Source organism: Macaca fascicularis, chromosome 2, assembly GCF_037993035.2.
Source record: "Macaca fascicularis isolate 582-1 chromosome 2, T2T-MFA8v1.1".
NCBI classification, from domain to species: Eukaryota; Metazoa; Chordata; class Mammalia; order Primates; family Cercopithecidae; genus Macaca; species Macaca fascicularis.
This window is the reverse complement of record NC_088376.1, coordinates 24,388,834-24,403,384: the sequence shown is the minus strand read 5'-3', so window position 1 is coordinate 24,403,384 and position 14,551 is coordinate 24,388,834. Positions and strand designations below refer to the sequence as shown.

At 45.2% G+C, this 14,551-nt stretch overlaps 1 protein-coding gene across 3 annotated transcripts in view; it reads left to right on the top strand.

Annotated features, from left to right (window-relative positions):
* Window positions 1-858: 858 nt before the first annotated feature.
* Window positions 859-14,551, top strand: part of NR1D2 (nuclear receptor subfamily 1 group D member 2) — a 36,318-nt gene continuing 22,625 nt past the window's right edge. The window contains exons 1-4 of one of the 3 annotated variants that reach the window (XM_045387032.3): window positions 859-1,164; window positions 7,511-7,753; window positions 10,322-10,588; window positions 11,789-11,877. In XM_045387032.3, the coding sequence (XP_045242967.1) occupies window positions 10,531-10,588; window positions 11,789-11,877 (147 nt within the window). In that variant the 5' untranslated portion in view covers window positions 859-1,164; window positions 7,511-7,753; window positions 10,322-10,530. The remainder of the gene's footprint in view (window positions 1,165-7,510; window positions 7,754-10,321; window positions 10,589-11,788; window positions 11,878-14,551) is intronic. The other 2 variants (XM_005545642.4, XM_074030895.1) reach the window with 2 other exon arrangements.

Here is a 14,551-nt window from a genome sequence, read left to right as displayed (position 1 = left end):
ATCAATGCACTTTCCTCAGAATTCACCTCAGCACGCATACAATTTGTTTCTAGCTTTTTTCTTTTGATCTGAAATTTACATTCAAGGTGAAATGCCCAGATCTTGACTGCACATTAGCTGAGTTCGGACACACGCGTACACCCGTCTAAAATCTGAGATGCAAAAAAGGGGCATCATCAAACGGGCTGCTGGATGTAAGAATCTGGAGATTAGGAGAGGTCTCGCCTTGAAATATAAATCTGGGAATCACCAGAACATAGGTCTACTTAAGCTATGAGATTGGATAAAATCACGTACAGGGTGGAGAGAGAAAGGGAAGGGTCTGTGCCCTCAAAGACCACCGTTTGGAGGTCGGTAGGGTGGGAGCGGGGCCGGGGGGCGCAGGGGTTGAGCAAGCCCGAGTCAGCCGGGTTCCTGGGAAGCACCTCTGCTCGGCGCCAAGCCACCGCTCTGACCTGGGAGCCACCAGGTTGGGGGGCAGGGCTGGGGAGCAGGTCGTGGAGGGGGCCGCGGCCAGAGGCGGGAAGAGCAGCCGGGAGGAGGGGGGAGATGAGGAGGAGGAGGGGAGGAATATGCGGCTGAGGGAAACGGATAAGAGGTTTACGGCGCGGAGGGGAAAAACGAAGGAAGAGGAGGGGCTAAGCAAGTAAAAGGGGAGAAAGGGGAAGCGCAGGAGAAAAAGGGAGCCGGGAAGCGGGAGAGAGGGAGAGAGGGAGAGCGGGAGGGAAAGAGGGAGAGAGGGAGGGAGAGAGGAAGGGAGGGGAGCGGCGGGGCGGAGTCGCCGCAGCGGCCGGCCGAGGGCGGGCGGAGGGAGGGGGTGTGTGCGCGGGTCACATGGTCGCTGCTGCCCTCCCCGTCAGCCGCCCTCGCCGCCGCGGTGCGCTGGCTGCAGGAAGCCGCCGCGCCGCCGCTTTTGTTGTCAGGGACCCCGGGAGGAGCGCCGCTCGCCGACCGCCGCCACCCTCTCTGGCTGCAGCCTGCTGTGCGCTGCGCGACCTGGGGCCCGGGAGCCCCACCCGCTCTGCCCATGAAGGGGCCCCGCGACCACCGTTGCTTCCAGCCCGGGGCGGCGCGGCGCTGAGGCGGCGGCGGCGGCGCTGCCCCCTCTGCGGGAAGCGGGAGGCCCCGGCCCCCTCCGCGAGGACACCATGGAGGTGAATGCGGGTAAGAGCCGGACTGCGGCGGGTGGGGGATGGCCGGAGGGAGCGCTCGGAGCCCGCGGGGCACTTCTGGGGGCGGCGGCAGGGGGTGTCCCCAGGGTCGGTGGGGCGGCGTGGGCTGCTGCGCGCCGCGTGTCCGCCTCTGGCTCAGTTTCCATCGCCCCTTTGGCCGCCCCGCGCCCGCCCTCCCGTCTCCCTGCAAAGCCGCAGCGCGGCCCGGCGGCGCCCGACCCGGCCCCCCCCTCACATGGCCCGGCCTCGCGAGCCACGTGCGCGCTGTGTTTACGTTCGGCGGCGCCCGGGCGCCGGTTGGCTGGGCGGGCGCGTGACGCGGCATTACATAATGGGCGCTGAGGCGGCGGCGGCGGGCGGGGACACGTGAGGCCGGTCGGCTCCCTGACCCACATTCCCCGGGGCCGCAGGGACACGTGGGGGCGGGCGCGCGCGCGCGCGCGCTGCCTGGGAGCGCCGCAGCCTCCCGGGAGGCTCCGCCCCTTTGGAAGCCTCGGGGTAGTGACGTCGCCGCGATTCCCTCCTCCCCCGCGGGGTTGCACACTGCGGAGGAGGCCGCGCGTGCGCACCCGCTGAGCCCCGCGGCGAGGGGGCCCCGACGCGGGCGCTGACACCGCAGTGCGCCGGGCGCTGCAAGCTTTTTTCGCGAGGTGACCCCCAAGGCGCGGACCCCGCGCGAAACAAACGAACCGGCGCCTGACGAGCTGGTAGCTGTACACTTTGCAGATTCTGAGGAGGAAGTGCGGGGCGAGGGCGTGCTGCAGGCCGGAGGAGGCGCCTCGGGGAAGGCTTGGGGTTTTCCCGAAGGGATACGCTCGAAGGAGCTGCGAGGTGCTTCGATCCCAAGCGATGCCCCGCAGACTGGGTAGCACCGCCCTTGTTAGGATGCCGCCTCACTGTTTACCAAAAAAACCCGTTTCCTCTAGGCCTGTCTCACACACCCACAGTCTTAAAAACTGCTTCCACATCCCCTTGGGCTGAAATTTTCCTGTAAACGGGTCATACCCGGAGCTGAGCGTGCAGCTCACGTATGGTCAGGATGACTCAGGTGATCGTAGGTGACTCCAACACTATATGTAAAACTGGCCAGTTTTCATTTAAGAAAAACAAAACAAAACAATCTGTGGGTCGCTGAATTTTCCTGAATCTGATCAAGAGAATTTGGCTTTATAAATGTTTTTCTTGTCACATTTTGTTACATTGCAACAGAACAATAGGGTGCCCTTTCTTCCTTTTGTGTGCCCCAAATGATGGAGCAGAGCTGAAGTAAGTGAGGTTATGGAAACAGCCAGCTTTTGTTTTATTTTTTGAGTTATAATGCGCCTCTAAGAATCTTGCCTCGGTAACAAGTGTATTGTGAACTTTTCACCAAGAGTAAAAATAGTCATTTTCAAATTGTTTAATTATTTTTAAATTTACTTATTTTTTTTACCTGCCTCACAAAAATCTGGATCTAATTGTGTTTTAATTACCTAACGGACCTACTTAGTCTTTGAGGGCATTTTTAAAAATTTTACGAGTTTATCATAGAACTAAACTTATACGTGTTAGAATTTAGAGGTGATCAGGGTGAACCTCTTCTACCCTTTAGCATGAATTCTAGTAGCTTTAGTAGCCTCATGAGGGCTGGCTCAATTAGGAATTTTTTTCTGGTTTGAGCCCTTTTCCAGTACTTCGCTGTTCAAAATCTTGCCTTGTGGAGCTACACATTATAAAAATTCCTCCGGATGGGTGTTGACCATCCCCTTCCCCCTTCAGTTCTTGGATTTGCAGTTCTCATCTCTTGGTCCTTGCCCAGCGTTGTTTTTTCAGATCACTCATCATCCTTGTTGCCCTTTGGGATGGAGCACCCAGAAGTGAACAGGCTCTTGTGGAAGTGGCTGGATAATTATCAAGTTCCAAGTTGCCCTCTTTGTCTTGGATCGTGCTGCAAATGAATTCCCTGGCAGGCTTAGTTTTTTTGGCCTATTGCTTTGCTGACTCACAGTAACCTTGCAATCAACTAGGACCTTTCATGTGAACTGTTATGAAGTTAGATTTCATTCATTGTGCAGATAATTGCATGACCTGAAGTGTAGGAATTTACAGTGATCGTTCTTAAAATTACTCTTGTTCATTTGGTCTTAAGTTCAAAGCTGTTACAAGCTGCTACCCACCATATTTACAGTTTCTACCATCTGTCTGTAAGTGGGAGGTCTAATAAGAATTCACTTTAACTGGCCGGGCGCAGTGGCTCACGCCTGTAAGCCCAGCACTTTGGGAGGCTGAGCCAGGCGGATCTCCTGAGGTAAGGAGTTCGAGACCAGCGTGACCAACATTTGTCCTCTACTAAACGGACAAAAATTAGCCGGGCATGGTGGTGGGCTCCTGTAATCCCAGCTACTCAATGAGACTGAGGCAGGAGAATAGCTTGAACCTGGGAGGTGGAGGTTGCGGTTGAGTCGAGATCGCACTACTGCACTCCAGCCTGGGCAAGAGTGAGACTCCGTCTCAAAAAAAAAAAAAAAGCCTTTTAACTTTTGAATTTTTGTAAACATTGACCAAGGTGGGGCCAGATTCAGTGCTGTGTGGCACACCTCTACCCTTCCGTCTAGTTTGGTGTCATTTGACAAACATTCAACCAGTGATCATGTAATCTTACTGTCCTTCATGACATCTCTATGTCTGCTCGCCCCATGAGTAATGTGTGAAAATAATGGAGCGAAAAACTTGGAAAACAATTGTAGAGGTGGGGCAAAGAAATCTTTCCTTGGAGTGAGGAAAAGCCAGAATTGAAGTAAGAAGTTGCTTGACTGGTCAGTACGGTTAAGAGATTCAAAAAGGAGTGTGGAAATAACCAAAAAGAAACTACTGAATCCTTAAGACACATTAAAAAATGAGGTGAAGAATGTGTAGGGAGGGTTAGTTTGGTTTGAACCGTTTTTATGGACCTCTTCTAGTATAATGATGACAAAAAAAAATCATCAGCTTCTTCTTATGTGCCAGGCCCTTTACATGTGTTCCTCACGTTAATTCCATGAAGGAAGATGCTGTTCCCACCATCTTAATGATGAGGAGCTAAGTAAATTGAAGCTAAATAACTTACCTAGGCAAGTAGTAGAGCCAGAATTTGAATCCACGAAGTTTACTTGGGAACACAAACTGTTAACTACTGTGCTATAATATATTTTAGCCTGCATAATATTTGAAGATTTATGTACAACTTAGTGTCCTGTCTTCTTGAGGGTGAAGGAGATACTGCATGTGTATGGATCCCCACTCAATTTGCAGTGATATATGTAGGTTATAGCTGGTGGAAAAGGATAGTCATCTGCAGGGCCTTCATCAGTCCTTTCTTTAGTCATGCTGACTTATTTCCAGACATCAGATTACACCTTGACCTCCTTCTCCAGTAATTTACATGGAGATTAAAATAACTCTGTTTTATAAAATAAGACCCATTTGGCTGGGCGCGGTAGCTCACACCTGTAATCCCAGCACTGTGGGAGGCTGAGGTGGGCGGATCACTTGAGGTCAGGAGTTCGAGACCAGCCTGGTCAACATGTGAAACCCTGTCTCTACTAAAATACAAAAATTAGCCGGGTGTGGTGGGTACCCATAATCCCAGCTACTTGGGAGACCGAGGCAGGAGAATCGCTTGAACCCAGGAGGCGGAGGTTGCGGTGAGCTGAGACCATACCATTGCACTCCAGCCTAGGCAACAGAGTGAAACTCTGTCTCAAAAAATAAAAAACAAAAAACACCCACACCATTTATTTTTGTGTCACCCCATTTAAAAAAATGTCTCTTATGTGATAACATCATTTGGTAATTTACACACCCTTCAATTCCCCACTTAGATATTGCCACCTTGGATGTGTTTACCCCTGTTGATCTCTGCCCTCTTTAGTATGATCTTCAGCAGTTCACAATCGTTTGTATAAATTGTTTGTATGAAACATTGCTCCTGATAACATGGGTGTTTCCCCAGTTGGTTTGTAAGGCATTTTAGGGAAAGGACCGTGCTGCTCTCTGGAGCCCTGACACCCAGGACACAATTGTAATTTTAATGCCTCAATTAGATCTACTCTACCACCCTTTGAGTAGGAATTATTTGTAACACTTTTAAAGTGAGGAAACTAAAGCTTCTTGGTGATAAAATGTTTTGTTCTAAGCCACAGGGCAAAAAAGTACAGTCATGACTTGAAGTCAAACATACTCTCCAGGTTGGTGGACAGTGGGAGTGGGAGGGTTTAGATGATGGACAAGTCTAGAAAATGAGTAAAAAGACTCGAATATTTGCTGGAATATCAGTGCTTCCTAGAAGTACAAAATTGGATATTGACTTTTGGCTTGTCTGAAGTTGACCACTGGGTAAGCCCTAGCCTGGGAACCTGGCCCAGGTCCAGGGTCCCTTTCAACTGAAAATAGAGAAGATTGCCTCAGCTAATTTTAGCTCAAGGTTTCAAAGAGGTACATACATTCTGCCTGTTTCTTGGAGGTGTTGGGACTTGCTAGTTCAGGGATTTTTACTATTCTTACTTTATCATCAAAAACAGTATATGAAAAAAGCACTTTAATAATCCTTATGAACACCATTTCATTTCAGTCTTGTAGTAAGTGGCAGATGTTCCAATTTTATAGAAGATGACTCAGGTTTAGAAAGATTGAAAGTGACTTGCTTGCTCAGTTCTTCTGACCAAATAAGTTTGTACTCTGGAATTGGACAACCTTGACTTTAAACTCTGGCCTGCCACTTAGTGGCTGACTTATCCTCTCTGAGCTCCTTGTTTACAAAAATGAGTTAATGACAGTTAATTCACAGAGTTCTTGTGAGGATGAAATTGTGTCGTTTATTCCTGACATCCAGCAGGTACTTGGTAACTTATAGTTTCACTTTCCTTTCTTCATTAGGTTGAGGAACTACTAGATGTACTCCTTATCTTCTAAGAAATTAAAATTTAACCCATTTGGTTTGCTATCAGTCAGGTTCATAGATGGGTGTCTAGTAGCAAGAATAGATGCTAAGACAACTAAATCAATATTGAAGGTCTTGTGAGGAGAATGCAGCTGTTTCTAGATGGATCCTCTTTGATTTTCTGGTGCCTGGCACAAATGCTTGTTTTCTTAAGACAGGAATTGGATCTTAACTGGATTGATAATAGCCCAGTAATTTCTTTTAGGTTGGATATTGAAGCTTTTGCAAAGGAAATTGTTTTTTAGTTAATTAATTACCATCAATGCTTGCAACCAATTTTTGAGCCATCTGCATAGCTCTAATTTCTTTTCTTTTCCTTTTTTTTTTTTTTTTTTTGAAGAGTTTTGCTCTTGTTGCTCAGGCTGGAGTGCAGTGGTGCCATCTTGGCTCACCGCAACCTCCACTTCCCAGGTTCAAGCGATTCTCCTGCCTCAGCCTCCTCAGTAGCTGGGATGACAGGCATGTGCCACCATGCCTTGCTGTTTTTGTATTTTTAGTAGAGATGGGGTTTCTCCATGTTGGTCAGGCTGGTCTCTAACTTCTGACCTCAGGCGATCCGCCTGCCTCGGCCTCCCAAAGTGCTGGGGTTAAAGGCGTGAGCCGCTGTGCCCTGCCAGGTCTAATTTCTAAAAGTGAATTTCTTAGCTAAGGTAGTCAGCAGATCTTGTGAACATAAATGACTGAAAATGCGGGCCCAGGAAAGTCTTACTTCCAAGCAAAAACATCACTTTCTTATCTTTTATTTTCCTGAGATGTTAGGTGTGAATTTAGTACCTAAGACATTATTTTAGAGAAGACAAATAGCTGTGAGATCTTTTGGAATTTCATTGAGGACTAAGAATATTTGTAAAGTGTCCTATTGTGAGTGGAGACAACTGTGAAAAAAGTAGCCGTGTGCTAATACCTGGAATTGTTAATGTGGACTTAAGATCTCTAAAGTTTTATAAAGACAGCACAATGGTTTTCCCCAATAACATGACACTGGCTAGGTTTCCAGGTTAAATTGGTTTCTCTTTGGATTCACAGGGTATTAATGATACTCTGGCGGTTGTGTCAATGAAAATATCAGTCTTTAAAACTGGGCTAATTTGGTTTGAATTCACTGATTGTAGCCATTTTTAAACTTCAGTGTGCAAATAATTGCTTGGAGAGCTTGTTAAAAATGCGCATTCCTGAGGATGTGTTCTCCAGTCTGCGTAGGGCCTTGGAAACATGTATTCTGAAAAAGCACCAGCTAGTTTTGAGGATATGTATTTTACATAATTTCTCTGGGTGATGAAAATAAGTTGGGAATCTTTCTTCTTGTGTTGGTAGTTTTGGAGTTTTTAGATTTTAAAATGAACGGTAGGTGAAAACTGCCCTTGGTCACTTTGTCTTCCAGGGAGCACAGATGAAGTTGTTGGCTTGTGGCAGTGTTCTTCAAACTTGGATGTGCATCAGAATCACCAAGAGGGCTTATTAAAGTTTCTTATGCAGTAGATCTGGAGCTGAGCTTGATAATTTGCATTTCCAGCAGATTCTGGGTGATACCGATGCCCCTGGTCCAGGGCCCACACTTTGAGATCGTTGGTTTCTAGTTAGGGACCACGCTGCAGGAAAAATATTAATTGCAGGATTAATTAAGGTGAGATGCACATAGCAAGAGAGCATATGGACAGCGAGTCTAACTGTGGGAAGAGCGGATTTGCACCTCTCACCTCATGATTGATTCCAGGCATAGGCTTCATGAATAAAACAATGGATGGAATTGTCTACATTAGTGATATTTTTGTCTTTACAAATCAAGTGCATATCGTTGAATTTATGCATGTTAAATTTGTGTCTAGGCTGGGCATGGTGGCTCACACCTGTAATCTCAGCACTTTGGGAGGTGGAGGCGGGCGGATCACCTGAGGTCAGAAGTTCGTGACCAGCCTGGGCAACATGGTGAAACCGTGTCTCTACTTAAAAAAAAAAAGAAAAAAAATTAACCAAGCGAGGTGGTGGGTGCCTGTAGTCCCAGCTACTCAGGAGGCTGAGGGAGGAGAGTTGTGTGAACCAGGAGGTGGAGGTTGCAATGAGCTGAAGTTGCACCACTGCACTCCCATCCTGGGTGACAGAGTGAAACTCCGTCTCAAAAAAAAAAAAAAAAAAAAAATTGTGTCTGATGAAAAACATGGTATGTTTTTTGGCATAGTAGGCAACTGTTTCATCTTCCCTTCTGGGTTGCATTCAAACCCCTTGAGAGCTGTGATTGTGTTTTCCTTTAGCCTCAGTATATATAATTTGTGCTTAAATACATATGTGATATCTAATACATAACAAACTGAAAATGATTTTAAATTTTTTTTTTTAATTGCCTGAAAATGGAAATGTCTTATCTTTTTGGGATTGTTTTGGCCTCAACATTTTGCTATGTGGATTTTTTGTTTAAAAATGATTGATAGGCCGGACATGGTGGCTGACGCCTGTAATCCCAGCACTGGGGAGGCCAAGGTGGGTGGATCACCTGAGGTCAGGAGTTCGAGACCAGTCTGACCAACATGGTGAAACCCTGTCTCTACTAAAAAAAACAAAAAAACAAAAATTGACTGAGAGTGGTGGCATGTGACTATAGTCCCAGCTACTCAGGAGGCTGAGATAGGAAAATTGCTTGCACCCAGGAGGTGGAGGTTGCTGTAAGCCGAGATTGTGACACTGCACTCCAGCCTGGGTGACAGAGTGAGACTTGGTCTCAAAAAAAAAAAAAAAAGGAAGGTCAAGGCCAGTTTTCAGAGGGGTTGTAGAGGTTATATAAAATTGCAAATCACATTTTGAGAATAAGTCTGTGTGGAGGGAATTAGCTTCAGCCTTACTGTTATTCTGGTATAGCATACATTCTTCCAGCATCTTTATTAACACCTTTATAAAGAGCGAGTCAGAAGAACAAGGAGTGAGTCTGGATTTCTTAAGAGCTGCTTAGAGATGAATGGCAGAATGGGGTAGAGAAGGGAGACTATTTAACTGGGGATTGGTTAGTGTAGAGCCACTTATGTCTTCTGGGAATACCGAAACAGAAAGGTGTGGGAGCAAGGGCTATGAAAGGATCCCTTATCTACCATTCTAAATGTTACATCTGTTCTGGATTAACCTGTGCTTTTAGCCAAGTGTTGGGGGAGGCAAATGATAAATTCATTGTTTCTAGGATTGTGTCAGATCAGAGGATGCAAAGAAGAGACCAGAACCAGATTTCTTTGTGACCAGTTTGTTTAAGCAATGAAGTTGCTTAGGAGCGTGTTTTAGTCCTTTTAGGAAAAGATTGGAAAATGAAAAGCTTTAGGTGTGAGGGGTCTGCATGTGCTCAGAATATCCAAGCCAGTGAAATCCTTCTCACTTTTAATTTTTTCTTTCTTTTTTTTTTTTTTTTTCTGAGACGGAGTCTCGCTCTGTCTCCCAGGCTGGAGTGCAGTGGCGCCATCTCGGCTCACTGCAAGCTCCGCCTCTCGGGTTCACGCCATTCTCCTGCCTCAGCCTCCCGAGTAGCTGGGACTACAGGCGCCCGCCACCTCGCCTGGCTAAGTTTTTGTATTTTTAGTAGAGACGGGGTTTCACCGTGGTCTCGATCTCCTGACCTTGTGATCCGCCTGCCTCGGCCTCCCAAAGTGCTGGGATTACAGGCGTGAGCCACCGCGCCCAGCAATTTTTTCTTTCTTTGAGACAGGGTCTTGCCCTGTCTCCAGGCTAGAGTGCAGTGGCATGATCATGGCTCACTGCAGCCTCGAACTCCTGGGCTCAAGTGATCCTCTTGCCTTAGCCTTCTGAATAACTGGGACTACTAGAGGTGCTGGGTGCAAACCACACGCAGCAAGTTTTTAAATTTTTTTGTAGAAACAGCATTACCTTATGTTGCCCAGGCTGGTCTCAAATTCCTGGGCTCAAGCGACAATCCTCCCGCCTCAGCCCCCAAAGTGGTATGATTACAGGCATGAGCAAGTGTGCTGGGCCCATCTCCCTTTTTAAATCAGTGGGAGTCACACATGCTTTGAACTTTGTGGAAGCAGGACGAATAATGGGAAATAAGGAAATACTTTACTTTTTGCTTTTGGTGTAAGCAAACATTTCATATCATCAGTATCCTATTTCTAAAGTTAATGGCTTTGCTGTTGAGATTTGCAAAAATAAAAAATACATATTATCTTGTATCTAATTATGTGATTTTCCTCCTATTTTCTAGGAGGTGTGATTGCCTATATCAGTTCTTCCAGCTCAGCCTCAAGCCCTGCCTCTTGTCACAGTGAGGGTTCTGAGAATAGTTTCCAGTCCTCCTCCTCTTCTGTTCCATCTTCTCCAAATAGCTCTAATTCTGATACCAATGGTAATCCCAAGAATGGTGATCTCTCCAATATTGAAGGCATCCTGAAGAATGATCGAATAGATTGTTCTATGAAAACAAGCAAATCGAGTGCACCTGGCATGACAAAAAGTCATAGTGGTGTGACAAGTAAGTTACTTTAGTTTTCTAAAGCTCGCTGCCATAAGTTGCAAATGGGGCTTATTTTATCTGCTTTTCATATAGGGGGCCATTATATTTCTGGGTACAGTTTTCGCTCCCTGCTGGGTGATCATACATCTGTAGTTAGGGAAGAAATCAGCGATGATTTTAGAAGTTATAACCTAGGGGCTGTCAAATTCTTGCCTCAGAGCAAGATATGTGGTTATGTACTCTGCCTGGCCCTGCTCCCTCTAGGGTACCCTCTTTTACTACATTTCACAGTTACTTTTCTTCTGGACTACTAGAACTAAGTCTTGTTTCTAGAACAGAGTACTTGCTCATTGTGGGAAGGGGTTACATTAGTGAAACTGGAGTTGGGAACATTTGGGATTAGGAAATGTTGGATTGGGATAACCAAATGAGTAGTGGGATTTGGACCTATCTGGCCCCTGTAGGTGAAGTAAACTGACACGGCTGCCTGTGGAGAGACATCCCTTTCCACCTTTTATTGATTGACTTCTCTGCCTGAATTCTTAATTGTTATCCAGAGAATTAGTTTCTTAGTTCTGGTTGCATGTCTGATGTAAAGTAACTCTAAATTTACAAAATTTCTTATATCATGCTGACAGGTCTGGAAAAAAATAAATTTACAAAATTTCAGTGTAATTCTAAAATCAGGAAAGGAAAAATCCAGGTCTGTGAGGTGTTTTTGTCAGTGCCATAAGCTGTGTTTAAAAGAAAATTATGGCCGGGTGTGGTGGCTCACACCTGTAATCCCAGCATTTTTGGAGGCTGAGTGGGGCAGAGCCCAGGAATTCAAGACCAGCCTGGGCAACATGGCAGAACCCCATCTCTACTAAAAATACAAAAAAAGCTTGGTATGGTGGTGTGTGCCTGTAGTCCCAGCTACTTGGGGGGCTGAGGCATGAGAATTGCTTGAACCTGGGAAGTGTGGAGGTTGCAGTGAGCCGAGATCACGCCACTACACTCCAGCTTGGGCGACAGCGGGAGACTCTATCTTAAAAAAAAAAAAAAGAAAAGAAAATTATGATTACTTTTGATTTGAAAATATTTTTCTTTTACATTATGAAAGTAGATACATATCTTTTAAAAGCTCTTACAAGTTGAATGAAATAAAATATCTAATTGGAAAGAAAACAGACTCAGTGTTTCTTCTTGCTTTTTACTTCATGTCCTTTTGTGTCCTAGAATTTAGTGGCATGGTTCTACTGTGTAAAGTCTGTGGGGATGTGGCGTCAGGATTCCACTATGGAGTTCATGCTTGCGAAGGCTGTAAGGTAAAGCATGCTTTTATTTCTTTAAGCAACTGATTCTGGGATAAGAAGTTGGGTTTAGATTTACCAATTTCCACAATTGATAATCTGAGAGAGAATGAGAAGTCAGCTGCTCTTTTTAAGTTCTAAGCATTTTATGTAGTGTATAAGCATAACTTGTTTTGAAAAATATTTGTGTGTGTGTGTGTGTGTGTGTGTGTTTTGAGATGGAGTCTCTGTAGCCCAGTGAGGTGGCACGGTCTCGGCTCTCTGTAGCCTCCACCTCCCAGGTTCAAGTGATTCTCCTGCCTCAGCCTCCTGAGTAGCTGGGACTACAGGCACCTGCCACCATGCCCGGCTAATTTTTTGTGTTTTTAGTAGAGACGGGGTTTCACCGTGTTAGCCAGGATGGTCTCGATCTCCTGACCTTGTGATCCGCCTGCCTCGGCCTCCCAAAGTGCTGGGATTGTACAGGTGTGAGCCACCGCACCTGGCCTAAAAAATAGTCTTAATTCAGTCAAAGTATTTCTTTTTTCTTTAAGATTTTGAACAAAGTAAATTTGCTGTCTCAATTAAACATACTTACTGTGTTAAACCAAGTGCACCAAATGCTCATTCATTAATGTGTCAAGCACAGTTCTAGGTGGTAGTGAAATAACAAGGAACAAAACAGACCAGGCACTACTCCTGCCTTGTTGGAACTTAGTTTAAACCAAACTTTGAATTAGGTTTCATCACATACTTTGACTTAATGACACATCAGGTACTGGGAGCTGGGAACAATTCCTAGATACTTGAAAAAAATGTGATATCTTAAGAAATAATGCCAAGTGAGTAAAATAATCCTGAATATAAGTTGAGCCCTTGGGAAAGCTAGTTTATTTGTAAGTTTAGTTGACTCTTTTCTAGTTATTGCTATTAGAGTATTGGTCAAATAATTCCAAGTGAGATGGTCTCTACCTCCCTACCTGTATACAGGGAGTCTTTCTCTCTTTTTAAAAAACTTGGCACAATCTTTTCTCCTGAGTATCAAAAATTAACGTGAAAAAGACACATGTTCTTGCTGTTCTCTGACTTGAGGCCACAAGCAGGAATCTAGTTTGGCAAGACATGATGAGTAAACAAGATAATGAATATACATGATGGGAGAGGAAATATTTTCAAGTGTGGCTCTGAATGAATTGTGAGTTTGCCAGTTTTTCTTTTTTTTGAAAGGGAGTTTAGCTCTTATTGCCCAGGCTGGAGTGCAGTGGCACCATCTCGGTTCACTACAACCTCTGCCTCCTGGGTTCAAACGATTCTCCTGTCTCAGTCTCCCGAGTAGCTGGGATTGCAGGCACATGCCACCACTCAAGGCTAATTTTTGTATTTTTAGTAGAGTTGGGGTTTCATCATATTAGGCTGGTCTCGGACTCCTGACCTCAGGTGATATGCCTGACTCGGCTTCCCAAAGTATTGGGATTACAGGCGTGAGCCACGCGCCCTGCCAAGTTTGCTAACTTTTAATGGCTGGGTAACTTTGTAAGACGAGTCAGTATTTTTTATAGATGTAGCATTTTTTTTCATTGTTTAAAAAAAATTCTCTCTTTCTCTCTCTCTCTCTCTCTCTCTCTCTATATATATATATATATATATATTTTTTTTTTTTTAACAAAAATGTGAAGTAATATTGGGGCAGGCATTATTATTCTTATTTTATAGCTAGAAAATAAAAGCACAAACTGAATGAGCTGATTGTGTATTCTTGATAAATACACATCTGTGCAGTACTCTTAAATGTGTCTAGTTCAGCTCTTGTATCTAAATCAAGTGTATAGTACACAATAATAAAATATAAAAATGTTGTGTCCCATGATTACGTAGCATAGATTCAGGAAATGTGTTTAGTTGTCATATAACAGGAAAATGCAGTTTAAAATAATTTTGGTAATTGCATTCTTGAGTTTTCTGTCCTCCCTGGTACCATGAAACTGGAGATCTTTGAAGACCTATCACAGAATATGTACTTGAATTGTTTGTGGAGTAAAGGCAGCTGTTTGTAGCCATCTAGTTGGGAACTGTCTTTCCTTGGATAGTTAGCTACTCTGTTGGTGTGTGGTATAACACTTACCTGTTGCTGACATGTAGTCAGTGACTTCTGACATGTATAACAGGCCTTGCCAGTGTCAGCAGGTAATGATTGAGGAAGACCAACTTCTATGAATGTAATCCACAATTCTAGTGAGGGGATTGTAGTTATCAAACATATTTCTCAGTCAACTTTTAAGCAGTCATTCAGGCTGAGTGCAGCGGCTCAGGCCTGTAATTCTACCTCTTTGGGAGGCCGAAGCTGGAGGATTGCTTGAGGTGGAGTGTGAGACCCACCTGGGCAACGTAGGGAGACCCCATCTCTACAAAAAGTGAAAAAGCTGGATGTGGTAGCACATGTCTGTAGTCCCAGCTCTTGGGAGGCTGAGGCAGGAGGATTGCTTGAGCCCGGGAGTTCGAAGTTGCAGTGAACTATTACTGCATCATTGTACTCCAGTCTGGGTGACAGAGTGAGACCCTGTCTCTTTAAAAAAAAAAAAAAAAAATGACTGGGCGCGGTGGCTCATACCTGTAATCCTAGCACTTTGAGAGGCCAAGGTGGGTGGATCAGTTGAGGTCAGGGGTTCAAGACCAGCCTGGCCAACATGACGAAATCCTGTCTCTACTAAAA